The 18,826-nt window shown below is 44.3% G+C and overlaps 1 protein-coding gene across 4 annotated transcripts in view; it reads right to left on the reverse strand.

Annotated features, from left to right (window-relative positions):
• pdcd6ip (programmed cell death 6 interacting protein) overlaps positions 1-18,826 on the reverse strand; it is a 140,776-nt gene that overhangs the window by 71,408 nt on the left and 50,542 nt on the right. For all 4 annotated transcript variants that reach the window (XM_070889947.1, XM_070889938.1, XM_070889966.1 and 1 more), the window contains exon 5: positions 8,247-8,400. In XM_070889947.1, coding sequence (XP_070746048.1) covers positions 8,247-8,400 — 154 coding nt within the window. The remainder of the gene's footprint in view (positions 1-8,246; positions 8,401-18,826) is intronic.

Here is an 18,826-nt window from a genome sequence, read left to right on the forward strand (position 1 = left end):
CTCTCCCATGGTACAAAAAGTTCTGACACCAGTTGCCTTGTTGTTTTCAAGTGGTATTAAAATTTTCTAAGCAGAAATGTATCAATGGTTTCCATTAGGTGGCGCTCCCTTTACTATCTGCAATCGAAATGACTGAAAACTATATTGAGCATTAAAAGCAAGTGAGCAACTGTGATCACTCTCAGATTTTACTCTCGATTTGCCAAACAGTGCACAATGAATCCATCCTAAACTAATGCAGCCCAATTTATGTCGTGAAAAAGGATACGATTGTGAAGCCGCTCAGAATGTTAGGCGTCGAGTGGAAAATGTAACTTTTCATTGATGTGCACTGAATGCAGTTGAACAGCAACTTCGTGATCGATTACCGTCACGGGACCGCAAGCAAATCCATCCCACTGGAGATTTCCTGCAAAAGGGGCTGGAGTAATCGCCCTGACTATTCCGCAACTACCAAAATCAAGGAGCCCCGAAGCTTAGGCAAAGAGTGGGTCAGTGATAAAAAAAAGACAGGCAGATCGGTTTAAACAGCCCGCTTAAATAAATAAAAAACATACACGCCAGTCGTAAAAATGCAACGTGTGATTGTTATTTTAAGTGTGATTGCTGATCAGGAGCTTAAGAAAGAGTAACGTTATTGACAACTTGGAGGCTCGGATAATTATCTTCAAATCCAGCGAGGATCGTGGATTCTTCAAATATGCAAAAACAAAATGGAGGGAGGCATAACGCTGGGCCCAAGTCAGTTAAGTCCATAAAAAAATGGGCGCTTTCGATCCGAGCGATAAAGGGCAGTAGCCGAGGTTAAAAAGAACATTTTTGTGCAAATTAGCACTGGAAGGGAATTTGGAGCGATTTCTGGGCGGCAAATGTGGGTGAGCAATGTACAGGTACGCCAGCGGCAATGGTAGGCCGAAAATAGCATCGGCAATAATCGAAACGGGTGGTAATTTTCATTTTTTACAAAAACAGGCAGAAACTGGGCGATCCCAGAAGAAATTTTAGCCCATAGTATTTACAGCACAGAAACAGCCATTCGGCCCAACAGATCCATGCCACTGTGCATGCTCTTCACGTGCCACCTCCCAACCTTTTTCATGGAACCCCATCAACATATTCTTCTATTCCTTTCTTCATCATGTGTTTATTTAGCTTCCCCTTAAATGTATTTATGTTTGTTACCTCAACTCCTCTTTGTCGTAGCAAGTTCCACATTCTAACCATTCTCTGGGTAAAAAGGTTTCTCCTGAATTCCCAATTGGATTTATCAGACTACCATCAAACTAATGGTACAAACATGGCTAATGACAGGACTACAGTGGATACATTGAGGCCAAATAGAATGATATATCTTGCAGAAAATTGGAGGTCTACACCCGTTGGATGAACACCTTTGCTGACAGCTAACTAATGAGTGGGTCATGGTTCAGCAAAAGAAATAATCAGTCAAGAAGCTACTCATAAAATACATGCCTTCATGAATTCTAAGATCACACAGAAAATGGAAAACAAAACAGACAACCATTTCCCTGAGCAAGTAACAATAAATTAGCAGCCAAAATCAGATATAATTGTTTTACAAGATCTACAAAAAAAAACACATTATCTAGAAAAAAATACTAAGCACTATTGCTTTGTAAATAAACAGACTCAAAGTACAATTATTTTACATCTTAGCTATCACCAACATTTTCTAGCTTTTTAGAAGTATAATCCGTTACAATCCTGCGCTTTCACACATGGCAATTTCCACTCAAATAACCATACCGACTCATAATAAAACTGAAGTAATATATAGCATGGCAAAAGGTGGTACATGTCAAATAAGACCATCCTCAATTTGCACACAAAATGCTCCCAACTACCTGGCCAGTAACCACAATATGTGGCTTGACTACCTTAAATGGCATTGTCTATTCCACTCTGTGGCCAAAACCTATTCTTCGGATCACCCTGGAGAACAACCACAATTCCAGATTGTTCTCCTTGACAAAATGCATTCCCCACACTTGCCATTTTTATCTCCAGCTGCACTCACCCAATGACTCTTAGACCCATCTCCCCACCCCCCAATTCATTGATACCCTCCCAATCCTCCGGAACAATCACCCACTACTCATTGACAGTCATTTTCCAACACTCCATTGACTCTGGATCAGTTCCTATCGAGTGGAGGGTAGCCAATGTAACCCCACTTTTTAAAAAAAGGAGGGAGAGAGAAAACAGGGAATTATAGACCGGTCAGCCTGACATCGGTAGTGGGTAAAATGATGGAATCAATTATTAAGGATGGCATAGCAGCACATTTAGAAAGAGGTGACATGATAGGTCCAAGTCAGCATGGATTTGTGAAAGGGAAATCATGCTTGACAAATCTTCTGGAATTTTTTGAGGATGTTTCCAGTAGAGTGGACAAGGGAGAACCAGTTGATGTGGTATATTTGGACTTTCAGAAGGCTTTCGACAAGGTTCCACACAAGAGATTAATGTGCAAAGTTAAAGCACATGGGATTGGGGGTAGTGTGCTGACATGGATTGAGAAATGGTTGTCAGACAGGAAGCAAAGAGTAGGAGTAAATGGGTACTTTTCAGATTGGCAGGCGGTGAGTAGTGGGGTACCGCAAGGTTCTGTGCTGGGGCCCCAGCTGTTTACACTGTATATTAATGATTTAGATGAGGGGATTAAATGTAGTATCTCCAAATTTGCGGATGACACTAAGTTAGGTGGCAGTGAGAGCTGCGAGGAGGATGCTATGAGGCTGCAGAGCGACTTGGATAGGTTAGGTGAGTGGGCAAATGCATGGCAGATGAAGTATAATGTGGATAAATGTGAGCTTGTCCACTTTGGTGGTAAAAACAGAGACAGACTATTATCTAAATGGTGACAGATTAGGAAAAGGGGAGGTGCAACGAGACCTGGGTGTCATGGTACATCAGTCATTGAAGGTTGGCATGCAGGTACAGCAGGCGGTTAAGAAAGCAAATGGCATGTTGGCCTTCATAGCGAGGGAATTTGAGCACAGGGGCAGGGAGGTGTTGCTACAGTTGTACAGGGCCTTGGTGAGGCCACACCTGGAGTATTGTGTACAGTTTTGGTCTCCTGACCTGAGGAAGGACATTCTTGTTATTGAGGGAGTGCAGCGAAGGTTCACCAGACGATTCCCGGGATGGCGGGACTGACCTATCAAGAAAGACTGGATCAACTGGGCTTGTATTCACTGGAGTTCAGAAGAATGAGAGGGGATCTCATAGAAACATTTAACATTCTGATGGGTTTAGACAGGTTAGATGCAGGAAGAATGTTCACAATGTTGGGGAAGTCCAGAGCCAGGGGTCATAGTCTAAGGATAAGGGATAAGCCATTTAGGACCGAGATGAGGAGAAACTTCTTCACCCAGAGAGTGGTGAACCTGTGGAATTCTCTACCACAGAAAGTTGTTGAGGCCAATTCAATAAATATATTCAAAAAGGAGTTAGATGAAGTCCTTACTACTAGGGGGATCAAGGGGTATGGCAAGAAAGCAGGAATGGGGTACTGAAGTTGCATGTTCAGCCATGAACTCATTGAATGGTGGTGTAGGCGAGAAGGGCCGAATGGCCTACTCCTGCACCTATTTTCTATGTTTCTATGTTTTACTCCTTGGCTCAATGCCTGAAACCTCTCCTTTTCCTTATGCAACATGCACCCCCTCAAAAATGCTGCCATCACCCTGCTTTTTAAAAAGCACCTCTCAAACATTCTGGCATGCTGAACTACTGCTGCATCTCAAACCACAATTTCCTCTAAGGTTTTTAAACAATTAATCACCACCCAATTGGATGCCCATCTCCTTTACTACTCCAAATAATTCCATCCCATTATCATCAAGATCACTGGTCAAAGCCAACAACAGCATGTGTGACAACATGTGTAGACTGGCAAATCATACCTAAAGGGTTGATGGTGGATAGGCAATGGCAAACATTTAAAGATCACATGGATGAACTTCAACAATTGTACATCCTTGTCTGGAGTAAAAATAAAACAGGCAAGGTGGCTCAACCATGGCGAACATGGGAAATTAAGGATAGTGTTAAATCCAAGGAAGAGGTATATAAATTGGCCAGAAAAAGCAGCAAACCTAAGGACTGGGAGAATTTTATAATTCAGCAGAGGACGACAAATGGGTTTAATTAGGAGGGGGAAAATAGAGTTTGAGAGGAAGCTTGCTTGGAACATAAAAACTGACTGCAAAAGCTTCTATAGATATATGAAGAGAAAAAGATTAGTGAAGACAAACGTAGGTTCCTTGCAGTTAGATTCAGGTGAATTTATAATGGGGAACAAAGAAATGGCGGACCAGTTAAACAAATACTTTGGTTCTGTCTTCACGAAGGAAGACACAAATAACCTTCTGGAAATACTAGGGGACTGAGGGTCTAGTGAGAAGGAGGAACTGAAGGAAATTCTTATTAGGCGGGAAATTGTGTTAGGGAAATTGATGGGATTGAAGGCCGATAAATCCCCGGGGCCTGATGGTCTGCATCCCAGAGTACTTAAGGAAGTGGCCCTAGAAATACTGGAGGCATTGGTGATCATTTTCCAACAGTCTATCGACTCTGGATCAGTTCCCATGGACTGGAGGGTAGCTAATGTAACATCACTTTTTAAGAAAGGAGGAAGAGAGAAAACGGGGAATTATAGACCGGTTAGCCTGACATCAGTAGTGGGAAAAATGTTGGAATCAATTATTAAAGATGTAATAGCAGCACATTTGGAAAGCACTGACAGGATCAGTCCAAGTCAGCATGGATTTATGAAAGGGAAATCATGCTTGACAAATCTTCTGGAATTTTTTGAGGATGTAACTGGTAGAGTGGACAAGGGAAAACCAGTGGATGTGGTCTATTTGGACTTTCAAAAGGCTTTTTTTGGCAAGGTCCCACACAAGAGATTGGTGTGCAAAATTAAAGCACATGGTAATGTACTGACGTGGATAGAGAACTGGTTGGCAGACAGGAAGCAGAGAGTTGGGATAAACGGGTCCTTTTCAGAATGGCAGGCAGTGGCTAGTGGAGTGCCGCAGGGCTCAGTGCCGGGACCCGCAGCTATTTACAATATAATTAATGATTTAGATAAAGAAATTGAGTGTAATATCACCCAAGTTTGCAGATGACACTAAGCTAGGTGGCGGTGAGCTGTGAGGAGGATGCTAAAAGGCTGCAGGGTGTCTTGGACAGGTTAGGTGAGTGGGTAAACGCTTGGCAGATGCAGTATAATGTGGATAAATGTGAGGTTATCCACTTTGGTGGCAAAAACATGAAGGCAGAATATTGTCTGAATAGCAGCAGATTAGGAAAAGGGAAAGTGCAATGAGACCTGGGTGTCATGGTACATCAGTCATTGAAAGTTGGCATGCAGGTACAGCAGACGGAGAAGGCGGCAAATGGTATGTTGGCCTTCATAGCTCGGGGATTTGCGTATAGGAGCAGGGAGGTCTTATTGCAGTTGTATAGGGCCTTAGTGAGGCCTCACCTGGAATATTGTGTTCAGTTTTGGACTCCTAATCTGAGGAAGAACGTTCTCGCTATTGAGGAAGTGCAGACTGATTCCCGGGATGGCAGGACTGACATATGAGGAGAGACTGGATCGAGTGGACCTGTATTCACTGGAGTTTAGAAGGATCAGAGGGGATCTCATAGAAACATATAAAATTCTGACGGGACTGGACAGGTTAGATGCAGGGAGAATGTTCCCGATGTTAGGGAAGTCCAGAACCAGAGGACATAGTCTAAGGATAAGGGGTAAGCCATTTAGAACTGAGATGAGGAGAAACTTCTTCATTCAGAGAGTTGTTAACCTGTGGAATTCCCTACTGCAGAGAGTTGTTGATGCCAATTCATTGGATATATTCAAGAGGGAGTTAGATATGGCCCTTACGGCTAAAGGGATCAAGGGGTATGGAGAGAAAGCAGGAAAGAGGTGCTGAGGTGAATAATCAGCCATGATCTTATTGAATGGTGGTGCAGGCGCGAAGGGCCGAATGGCCTATTCCTGCACCTATTTTCTATGTTTCTATATAGACTGTGGTGTGCTATCCCTCCTTCACCATTCTGTGACCTATGGAACTGATTCCTTTTTTTTTTAAATCGCCACTCCTCCATGGTCCAGCTTTGAGGCACCTTCCTCCTCGTTTTCCATTCTTGAATGATCTCACCACAATCAGCTCATCTTCTCTAACTGATTCTTCTCCCAAGATCGCAAAGTAATGTTCAGTGTAACCCAAAGCTTTAAGCGCAGTCTCCTGTTGCTAATGTGCATGCGGCAACTCAGCAACATCATTTACAAAAGAGGGGTCAGCTTTCATGTGCACCACAGTAAATACCAATGTTTCTACTCTGTCTCCACCCATGATTCCAGTGCAGCTGTTTTGCTGCTCATCAGACCAGAGCCACCTTGTTGGGCTTCCAGCAGACATTTCATGCCTTCGGCTTTGAATATATCTTCCCTTTTGCCTGCTCTCACTCTTTCAGTATATTCAACACACATCAATAGATTTTTTGGATATTAAGGGGTATGGAGGGGTATGGAGATAGTGCAGGAAAGTGGAGTTGAGGTAGGTTAGTCCTGATCCTAATTCTTATGTTCTTATGTTCTTAAACCAGCTAGAATACAAAGTCATTGTCCTATTTGACTCAGCTGAGCTTCAAATCTCACATCTGGTGTACTCCCAAGACCATCTACTTCCACCTCCTACCCTCACCCCACTGCTACCAAAATCCTCATCCTCAACTTGATCACCTCAAGGATTAACTTTTTGAAAGCTCTCTTCACTGGCCTCCCTAGTTGTCCCCTACAAACTCCAAGTTATCTCAAAGCCCACAGGCTGTATCCCATCATCCTCTCCTTGCCGCGATCCACTGGGTCCATAAGTGTATGCATTTCAAAATTCACATCTTTGTCAACAAGTTATTCAATGACCTTAATGCATGCTAGTTCTGCAACTCTCTCCAGCTCTGTGCTAGGACACATCCTCACTCTTCTAACCCTGGCCGGCTGCAAATCCTTCCTTCCCCTCCCCATCTCCACCGTCAGTGATAGAACTTCATTCACAATATTCTTGCACTCTGAAACTCTCTCCCTAAAACGCACCTGGTAACTCTTATCTTCAAAACCTCTCTCTTCGACTGTACCTTCAGTCACCTCCTCCAACTGCTCTGCTTTTTGTATATTTTATTTAAAACGCCATTGTTACTTGAGATGCACTATTTAAATTGTGGTTGAAAGTTTTTGCAAAAAACGGTGATATGCTAAAATTTGAAGTCAAAAATGTAATATGTTCAGAGTTAATTAATTTCATATCTTAATACAAAAAAATTGCTACCATAATTATCTTTAAAAATATTTAGATTTTAATAACCGACTTTTCATTCGACCACCCAGAATAATGAGATGTAATACTGTGCCAGCATCACATACAAAAGCTGTGGCTGCAATAATAGTGTGCTGGTTCTCAATCTGTGGAATGCAGAGACTATCCAGTTTCAGCACAGTGAATGGTGGAAAATAAATGTCTCTTTGTTGGGTCAGCGGTTAGTGAAAAAATACAGTACCATAAAGGAAATTAGCACAATAAAGAAGGGGAAGAGCATGAGTGAGAAACAAAGAGTACAAGAGTGCAATGCTAGGAGTAGTAAAGGACAGCAGGGAAGACCCAGGAAAGGAGCAAGATGGCAAATGAGAAAAAAGACAAAAGTGAGTGAGGTCAGCGAGCATGTCAGCAACATAAGTCTGTACACATTAGGACAAGAGTCTATGGCAATGTTTCTGATGTGTGTTTTGGAGGGAGGCCGGGGAAGGGCGCAGTTTGACCCCAAAAAAGTTAGCCTGCTATAATTATTTTTAGTTATTTACACAATTTTATCACCAAAAAGATCCATCCAATTGTGTTGGGGTCATTACATGATAAATTACTAAAATGTCATCAGCATTTAAGAAAGCTGTGCCATTTTTATTGGCACAGCTGGAAAGTGAAACACTTCAAGCAAAGTTTTGTTAATGTCATCAAGTCAAATAAGAACTGTGATTTGCAAACGATAGCTTGTTATTGAAGTTAAATGCTAAAATGGAATCCTGTTTGCTGACTCAGTAATAAGCACATACTGAGTGAAACCAAAATGACAGCAGGAATATCATAATAAAATCAGTACAAGCCTCAGTAAGAACCCATGTGCAAACAAAAGAACATTTAAATACTTATATTTACCAGCTGCTGCTTTAAGGAAAAACACCTCCTGTGCTTGAGCCAACATAATCAGACTGAGAGTTCCAACTGTATCTGGAGAGATGTCCATAGTGGGCTCGCGATTCAGTGCTGACAATACGGTATCCTTGATGTGCTGGAAAACTCCACTGGCAAGCTATTGCAGTGAAAAAAAAAGGAAAACGCACTTTACTTCTTTCATCATCCGACCACAGTATCAAAATTTGAAAAAGGTAGGATTAGTTCAATTTTGTAAAGTTACTATTTCCTGAAGCATTAGTTATGCTTATTGCTTCTGGCTACAATAATCTTAAAATTAGAGCTTCGCCATTTAGGAGGGAAATCGGGAAGCACTTTTTCCACACAAAGGGCAGTAGAAATCTGGAAGTCTCTCCCTGAATAGGCTGTGGATGTTAGGACAATTGGAGCTGTCAAGACAGAGATCGACTGATTTTGTTAGGTAAGGGTACAAGGGGATATGCAGCAATGGCGAGCGTAAGCAGTTGAGATACAGGTCAGCCATGATCTAATTGAATGGCGGAGGAGGCTAAAGGGGCTGAATGGCCTATTCTGGTTCCTACGGTTAGCACTTCAGTACTCAATTTCAAACCAATTCATTGCTCTACAAATGCATTTATCTGCCAGAACAAAACAAGCACAGTTCCAGTGTGCTCTAGATGTTTTACATATCAATAGTGTTTGCAAATGATATGGGAAGATCAACCAACTGAGGAATATTCCAGTTTATGCTCCATCTTGCTGCTTTCTATCATTGAAGATCGAAATTGAGCAACAATGAAGGATTGTATGAGAGACACAGACATGAAGTGAGAGTCACAAAAAAGAGTGTCAGGCAGAGTGGGAGAGAGACAGACAAAAGAAAGGAAGGAGCGATGGCTTACAGAAATCACAAGAGTGAGACGATGTAGAGTAAGAGAACAAGAGTTAGAAAGAGTGGAAGACAAACGGAAAGAGAGAGACAATGAATTATATAATAGTGGAGAAGCAAAGACAGTATCAGAAAGTGTTTTTTGTCTATGAGCAACACTACCAGGAATCAACTATTTTTTTCTGCTTTTAGATGCTATACGTACTGAATGATTTTTTCCAAAGTAATTTACACTTTAATCCACTAGAGGACACCAACAGCATCATTCTAAGCCTCTTGTGATTTTGGCACATTGAATCCTTGCATCGTTGCATACAGCTAATAATTACCTTGCAGCAAACATTACAAATGACATTTTTAAAACACCTTCATTTAAATCTAGAGAAGCCCTATTCTGGTCGGATGGCATAGCACAACAGAATTATGCCAAGGACTGGTATAAAGTGGGCTTGTATCAGAGAAGCTACATAACTCGCTCCTGATTTCAGCTATGTTGTTACTTTCCACCCACAGATGAGGAAAGTTTAAAAACATAAGCAAATTTAAAGCCGAATTCCACAATCTGTAATCTTCATCTCTCGGCCAACCCACCCTCTTGGCCAGGAAATGCTGCAAAGGTTTTTGACAAAGATGAAGAATTTTTCACCACAACTTGCTCATCTGAAGACACTGACTAATACTGGGATATGCAATCTTCTGGCACACCAATTAAGTAGCTATTCCTCATGCATGAGCCCCAGTTTTCAACAGAATCACTGAATAGAAATCAGTAGCGGGAACCCAGGTAAATGTGTTCTTCCTTCACAGCCAAGGGCCACTGATGCCAACTTATCACCCTGGCCATGGTCAGTTACTTATCACAGACCAAGGATCAAACCAGGGCAATGCTTATTGTATGGCTCAGTACAACGCCAGGAGATGCATTGCCTCAGTGAGTCATGAAAGAACTCTGGAGAAATAAAGATTCATTATACTCAAAAACCATATAATTGGGGTTGGCAGAATTAGCACTTTGTAAATAGTAAGAGGCAATGTTTCTTTGAGATGTTTGTTACAATGCTGTGACAATGCCCATGTAAAGTGCAATCCTGCATGTTATAATGTTCTGACTGGATCTAGAAGAAAATGAGAACACCAATACCAAATCCAATGGGCTTTTCAACAAGGGTTGAAACAGTTTTCTGTTTTAACTTCAAGAAAGATGATGATCAGCCTCACTGTTCGGTGGTGATTGAATATTACATGCATTCTAGGATTTTAACTGGTGTTTTGATGATCAAATTCCACGGGGCCAAAATTGCGTATAGCCCACTTTGGAGGCAGTAACCTTTGCAAGGACGGACATTCTGCTCCCGCCGCAGAAGTCCTGACCGGAGGGAAAATTGGGCTTACTGCCCCCGGGGGGAAGTATTTGGTGCTCCACTTCCTGTCGGTGTCACTACCCGGGTAAAAGTTGGAGCGCAACGCGGCCTCTCCACATAACGCTGACGCATTCCAAGGGCCCACCCATTCCGTTAAAGGGGAGAGCACACTTAGCTCTGCAGGGTTTTCAGGGGCCTACACTAGTGTAAGCATCAGCTCCCCAAGGATTGTTGGACATTATCTGGACATTGCGTTTTAATATTTCTCACTGCAGAAAAGAGCTGGCAGCCCCTGTTGTGGGAGGGGCCCAGGTAATATTCCATCCACATCTGATGGGCGGGGGTGGTCTGGGACATGTTACAATGGCCAGGAGACGGTAACTCATCACAGGTAATGGGCAAAGATGGAGGGTTCATTGTTAAGCAATGTGAACTCGTCAGAGAGCCATTACCTGGATGAGATAACCCCGAGAGGCAGGAAACCAGAACAAAAGAAAGCCATGAAGCCCAGACAGGTTGGAAGTGAAAACCCATCCCCAGCCTGGAATACACATGGGCCACTCAGACAGAAGCCTCGAAACAAGGAAAAAATTTTATTTGGCCAGAAGAAGCAAACAGACTTGGGATATAAAAGGTGGCCTCGACAAGAACTGAGCACTCTGTCTGGGATGGAGGGAAGAAAACATAAACAGTACGGAACCAGAAGAGTCACATTTTCACCAGAAGCAGCAAGTAAGCCAATGAATCGGTGAGCATCATCCCTGCCCACGCATCTTTAAGATCACAGCCACTGTGTGAGGAGGTGTCGTGTGTTCTCCCAACCAAGCCTTAGAAGGATTTTAGTGGGGAGGTTTTGCTGCATGGATCATAGGGGTACATCCAGCCAGTCAGTACAGATTCGGGGGTACACTGTGGATCCAAGCAGAGGGTTTAGACGGAGGGTACTTCGCAATCAGGGCAGTTTAGACACGCCAGGGTATTGGATTGTACTACAATATCAGTGTTTACTTGTAGTTTTGCTGTGTTGAGGTAATTTTAATAAAGCATTAATGGTGGAGACCGAGGTATTTGTCCGTGACTCATTCATCTGTTCAGTACAGTAATGACTCCCAGGTCGAAAACACCCAAGGGAAACCACTTACACTAGGCCACCGGGGATGCAGGTGCCATGCCAAAACAGAATGCCATGCTGCACAGGCCCTGTGAAAATTGGCAGCGAGGCCAGTAAAAAATGGCGCCGCGCACCTCCCCTATAAATTTCGCCCTGCGAGCAGATTGCGGCCCGGTTCCCAACCTGCAAGGCTGGTGCTGGCATCGCTTGCGGCAGCCTCACGAGATGCTACGCAATTTCTGCCACAGTGCAAAACGATAAGGGGTCGCCTCGCATGATGATGATGTTATCGCCAGAGGCGCAGCGGCCCGGGACACTACCAGCAGGGTCGTGGCACTACTGGTTTCGCGTCTCCACTAACTCCCGCGCAATTTCGTGGGAGCCGGTCGCGCCATCCTCCTCCTCCTCCCTCGCCCCCCTGGGCGAAAACACTTTCGTGACCCGTTAGTGCCCGCCCCCCCCGCGAGAAACCAAGAGGAGGCTCACAGCAGGGGAATTTCGCCTTCCACGTACCTGGCTGTGCATTTACTGCATTTTCTCTCAATTCATAAATGTGATGTGAAAATCAAAAATTCTGGGGGCAAATAGAAACCTTAGCTAGCATTTGCTACAGTAATTTAAGGGATTTTCTCAATGTTAATGACAAAATGAAGACATTTACACCATACAAAGTTGTAACTTAAGTGTGCTAGAGCTTTAAAAATCATGACATTTTCTGTACCCTAAAATAGATTTGGCTTTTGGAGTACTTAAATGACCCCACAGCTGAGGCCAGTTAGCTTCTCATGTAGTGCTTGCAGCAAGTTTTCAGAACAGTATAGATTTAATATAACAAAAGCTTTTCATTCATTTTTATATTTAAAAAAAGTAAGTTGCTGATTTTAAAAAGTCAATTTGCATTACTAAGTCACAAGTCAACATTTATAAGACACAAGCACGCACAGAAAAATTTCCAGCTCCCATTTAGTCTCATCATTTTTCCAAGGTTAATAAAATGCCTTTCTTTCAGTCTTCAGTTCTGATGAAAATTGCCCACCATAACCTCTCTCTTTACATATGCTGACTGACCTACTGTGCATTTTCAGCTTTTTGTATCTTTCTTTCCGATTTCCAGAACTTGTTGCTTTTCCTTCTAATACTACAGGTTGGATCTCCCTTATCCGGCACCACCCCTTGTCAGGCATGATTCCGGCAGCTTGGGGGCAGATGCGCAGAACGTGGTCGACCTCCACCCCAACTGGGGTCGCACCGACACTTCGCGGCCTGCCTGGGACGCCGACCTCCTCCTCCTCCTCCTCCTCCTCCTCCACCTCCACCTCCACCCCCGCCCTCCCCGCCACCCCCGCTGACCTCCCCTCATCCGGCAAAATCCCTTATTCAACACAGGCCAGGTCCCGAGGGTGACGGATAAGGGAGGTTCAACCTGTACTACTTATGCTCACTGTTACCATCTGGCATTTGGTGGAAAAAGTACAAACCAGCTACCATTTGTTATGGTGTCACAGATCTAATCTTGGGGGTCTTTATGAGACTGTTGGTCAGTGTTTGCCCATTTCTTATGTTGGCATGCATGTTTGAAGAGGACTTCATAAACTTAAAATCGATGTCTTTCAAAAAGTGGAGCAGAAAATCTAAGACAAAGGATCAAAATACTGGATCTGCAAGGCATGCAAGCTTAGTAAGTGACAAGCTCACACAAAAATGGATCATTTGCATGGATTAAAATGTCGATGGTGGTTAAATAAGCTTTTCATTGAATGAACAATGCCTCCCTTATTGTGGTATGCAGGAAGTTACTGCTAAACTATTAAAAAGAAATGGACAAGACACCCGAAAAATGGCAAGTTTGGAATGTTAAACACACTGATACTGTAAATCAAAGACAAGGGGCCCAAGTTTCCACACGCGCCTAGAACGGCGCAGTCCCGACCTGGACGCCCGTTTTTCGCGCCACAAAGTGTGCCTAAAAAAATCCTCGGTATTCTCCACCTACTTGCAGGTCCTCTGGCCCTCGGCGCAGCCAGCACGAGCTGTGGAGGGGCGGAGCCAGGTCCCTGCGCTGAAAACATTGCCGGGACCTCTGCACATGCGCGCTACAGTGGGCACGCAAGTGCAGTAGCTCCAGACGCCAAACTGTGTGGGAGGGGCCCGAAGCACGCAGCCCCTAGCCCTGGCTGAATGGCCTCACTGCGTGAATAAGGCTCCTCCCACGGCCAGCTCCTGCTCCCCCCCCCCCGACCAGACCAGACACCCGCTTCCCCCCCCTGCCTCCGGACCAGACCAGACCCGACACCCGCTCGCCCCCCCACCTCCGGACCTGACCCGACACCCGCTCCGCCTCCGGACCAGACCCGACACCCGCTCCCTGCCCCGCCCTGCCTCCGTACGAGACCCGACACCCACGCCCCCCCCCCACCGACTGACCCGCGCTCCTGTTCCCGCTACCCGCCTGGACCCGACCTCCCCCCCCCCCCCGGACTGGATCCGACCTGGCCTCCTCCTTCCCCCCCCTCCTCCTCTCTCTCTCTCTCTCTCTCTCTCTCTCTCTCTCTCTCTCTCTCTCTCTCTCTCTCTCTCTCTCTCTCTCTCTCTCTCTCTCTCTCTTCTCTCTCTCTCTCTCTCTCTCCGACCTACCTGTAAATCTGGTGCTGGGGACGGGTCTTGCCCGAAGTCTCGGTCCCGAAAGGCCCGCCTGAAGCACTTTCACACAGGTAGGAAGATGGTTTATTTAATCTTTTCTTTGCTTATAAATGTTTATTCAGGTTGGATTTATGTATAATATTTGTATAAGTATAAATAAGGATTTATTATAGAATTTAATGACTTCCCTTCCCCCACCCCCCCCACCTCGTTCTGGACGCCTAATTTGTAACCTGCGCCTGATTTTTTAATGTGTAGAACAGGTTTTTTCAAGTTCTACAAAAATCTTCACTTGCTCCATTCTACTTTAGTTTGGAGTACGTTTTCACTGTGGAAACTTTTAAATCAGGCGTCAGTGGCCGGACACGCCCCCTTTTGAAGAAAAAATTCTGTTCCAAAGTAGAACTGTTCTACCTGACTAGAACTGCAGAAAAAAAAAATGTGGAGAATTGCGATTTCTAAGATAGTCCGTTCTCCACCAGTTGCTCCTAAAAATCAGGCGCAAATCATGTGGAAACTTGGGCCCAAGGCACCCTTTAGAAGCCAGCAGTATGTAAAAATATTTTACACAAAATCCATTATTATCTGTCTTAATGGGGCAAGACAGACCTTTTCCTCTTCCCTTAATAAATGATGGGTTCAAACCACAGGTGCAGCGTCGAGAATCCGGAGTTCCGAAATCCGGACCAATCGGTGGCAGGGTCGTCCGGAATCCATAAAATGTTCCGGAATCCGTACCCAACGACCCTGCCGACCTCGGGGCCCCGTCACTGCCCAACCTCGGGCTTCACTCCACCGCCGCTGCCCTTACCTCAGGACCTCCTCAGCGGGGCCCGCCTGCCGCCAACCTCTTCGGCGGGGCCGGACGGCCTGAACAACTCCTCGCCGGGAATCTCCCCCCCACCCCCCTCCCACCTCCCACTCCCCTTGACGTTCTGAAATCCGGAAATACCCGAACCTGGGCTCGGGTGTTTCCGGATTCGTGACGTCAGAAAGCAAATCGAAAGTCCGGAAAAGGCTGGAATCCGGAACCAAGGGTTCAGAATTTTAGGCGCTGCACCTGTATAAACGAAAATAAGGGACAAGAAAATTCTCTCCAAAGTAATTGCCTAATTTGGTGGTCGTCGTGCAGTCAATCTTGGAGTGGCATTTTGGGAAGAGTCAGCAAACCATAAAAGCATAATAAATAGGATTGGATGTAGGCCAAATGGCCCCTCGAGCATGTTCCGCCATTCAATAAGATCGTGGCTGATCTTCCACCTTAATTCCACTTTCCCACCCGATCCCTAGATCCCTCGATTCCCTTCGAGTCCAAAAATCTAGCAATCTCAGTCTTGAACATATTCAACGAGTGAGCACCCACGGCCCTCTGGGGTAGAGAATTCCAAAGATTCACAACCCTCCGAGTGAAGAGATTTCTCATTTCAATCCTAAGTGACCGACCCCTTATCCTGAGACAATGTCCCCTAGTTCTAGACTCTCCAGCCAGGGAAAACAGTCTCTCAGTATCTACCCTGTTAAGCCCTCTCAAAAATATATATGTTTTAATGAAATCACCTGTCAAAACTCCCGAGAACATAGGCCCAATCAATTCAATCTCTCCTCACAGGACAACCCTCTCATCCCAGGAATAAGTCTGGTGAACCTTCGTTACATCCTTTCGAAGGCAAGTATATCTTTCCTCAGCTACGGAGACCAAAACTGTATACAGTACTCCAGGTATGGTCTCACCAAAGCCCTGTACAATTGCAGCAAGACTTCCTTGTAGCAACCCCTTTGCAATAAAGACCAACATGCCATTTGCTTCCTGCATCTGCATGTTGACTTTCTGCATTTCCTGTACGAGGACACCCAAATCCTTCTGAACACCAACATTTAATAGATTCTCACCATTTAAAAAAATATTCAATTTTTCTATTCTTCCTACCAAAGTGAATAACCTGACATTTACCCACATCATATTCTAACTGGCACCATCTTGCCCACTCACTTACCCTGTTTATATCTGTGTCCTCCTCACAGCTTACTTTCCTACCTAGTTTTGTATCGTCAGCAAACTTGCATACATTTCACTCAGTTCCTTAATCCAAGTCATTTATATAGATTGTCATCATTAATATAGAAAGAACCAATCGAATGCAGAGTCCATTCACAGGGCAGGATTTTGCCCCAACTACTATCCTATGTGTCGAGGTGTTAAGCAAAAAAGGACAAACTTTTTAATCAAAGTCTAATCTGCACAGCATCAAGAAACAAGAATGACCAAGACCCTTCATATAATCACAATCATGTTGTCAATCCACTTCCAATTTTCAGACTTTCTCCTCGATGGACAAAACTGGAATCTGTGTGTCAAAAGCTATATGGGAAATTCAATTTTCAATATTGCAACACCACCGCCCCCCCCCGCCAAAAGCTAGGACAGCTCACCATCAATGCACCCCCTAATTTTTTGGAGGGGGTGCACGGTCCCTTTAACAGACTGCACAGTCCATTCAAAATTTTGCACAAATGCCAAATGTCGCATTAAACAGCTGGTGATTGGCCTGCGCGGGACCTCCCGACAACTGTGCGGCCTCTAACGTGAAAACTGCTCACCATCCTTGGGGTGAGGATGTTGGTTACTAGTACAAGATTCGAGGCAGATGCTGCAGCCTCTGTCCAAATATATTTAAATGTTTCATCATTTTCCCTGATTAATTGAGAATTAAATCGGACAAGATTCACTGCCAGAAACAACTCAGCTCCACATGTTTTGTAATCACAAAATTGGCTATTCACAGCCCAGGAACTTGGCACCTGAATCTCAGGTGGATACCATCCCCTTTAAAAGGTCTAAAAGAAGCACTCTGTCAAAGATTTGTCTAGTACTGGTCATTGGTGGAAATTCTCAAAATTCACTTCAAACTACAGCCATTTTGGAGCTCAGGAACTTGCCAGACGAGCACTTTGGCAGAGATGTGGAAGGAAGCTCAATCATCCAGTGGATGATAAATGTGAAACTGAATTTAACCACTCTGGATGTTAATGTGAAAGAAATTGTACCAGCAGTGGAGTCCTTCCATATTCATCCTTTGTATAGGATTTTTGAATAATCTAGGTCTTTGAATGCAAGTTTTTGAAGTAGACTTCTGTGAGAAAATATGTCAGATCAATCACCTTGTTAAAATCGTAAATTTCTCTTTGAAGTTAATGATCAAGTTAAGACCCCCAAATTCAGACACCATCTAACTTTACAGTCCTTTTTTGAACTGTGAAGGAACAGAGGCAAAATTCAGGTTTCCTTGTCCAATTCTTCTTCTGCAGGAATAACGAATACATTTAAAGGTAAGAAGCTCTCTATTCCCCACAGAATCCAGAGATGAACACTCATTATTAAAAGAAATCCAATAAATTTGTGACCATAGCCATTCCCATTTCCACTGCCCTTAACCATGGATCCCCCCCCACTTTAGATGCAGTCCTCCACTGGAGCTTCCACCAGTTTTCGGATAATTATGACCAAATGACTGTTTGGTGACTGTTGTGACTGTTTGGAGCCCAGGGCAGAGAGCTGCCTATTACTGTCACCTTGCTGCTCACTCCAACCTTTAGTTCCTCGGGAAATAATCCTTGGTTGGACACACAAGTCATTTCTGAGATGACGATTGAAAAGCTTTCCAAGTGCTTCTTAAATCTGTCTGGTGCCAAGCACCTGCTCAGTAAACACTTATCTTACAAGCACCCTATCAGCATTTTAGAAACATAGAAACATAGAAAATAGGTGCAGGATTAGGCCATTCGGTCCTTCTAGCCTGCACAGCCATTCAATGAGTTCATGGCTGAACATGCAACTTCAGTACCCCATTCATGCTTTCTCACCATACCCCTTGATTCCCCTAGTAGTAAGGACTTCATCTAACTCCTTTTTGAATATATTTAGTGAATTGGCCTCAACAACTTTCTGTGGTAGAGAATTCCACAGGTTCACCACTCTCTGGATGAAGAAATTCCTCCTCATCTCGGTCCTAAATGGCTTCCCTCTTATCCTTAGACTGTGTCCCCTGGTTCTGGACTTCCCCAACATTGGGAACATTCTTCCTGCATCTAACCTGTCTAACCCCGTCAGAATTTTAAACTATTCTATGAGGTCCCCTCTCATTCTTCTGAACTCCAGTGAATACAAGCCCAGTTGATCCAGTCTTTCTTGATAGGTCAGTCCCGCCATCCCGGGAATCAGTCTGGTGAACCTTCGCTGCACTCCCTCAATAGCAAGAATGTCCTTCCTCAGGTTAGGAGACCAAAACTGTACACAATACTCCAGGTGTGGCCTCACCAATGCCCTGTACAACTGTAGCAACACCTCCCTGCCCCTGTACTCAAATTCCCTTGCTATGAAGGCCAACATGCCATTTGCTTTCTTAACCGCCTGCTGCACCTGCATGCCAACCTTCAATGACTGATGTACCATGACACCCAGGTCTCTTTGCACCTCCCCTTTTCCTAATCTGTCACCATTCAGATAATAGTCTATCTCTCTGTTTTTAACCACCAAAGTGGATAACCTCACATTTATCCACATTATACTTCATCTGCCATGCAT

Source organism: Pristiophorus japonicus, chromosome 1, assembly GCF_044704955.1.
Source record: "Pristiophorus japonicus isolate sPriJap1 chromosome 1, sPriJap1.hap1, whole genome shotgun sequence".
In the NCBI taxonomy this organism is placed as follows: domain Eukaryota; kingdom Metazoa; phylum Chordata; class Chondrichthyes; family Pristiophoridae; genus Pristiophorus; species Pristiophorus japonicus.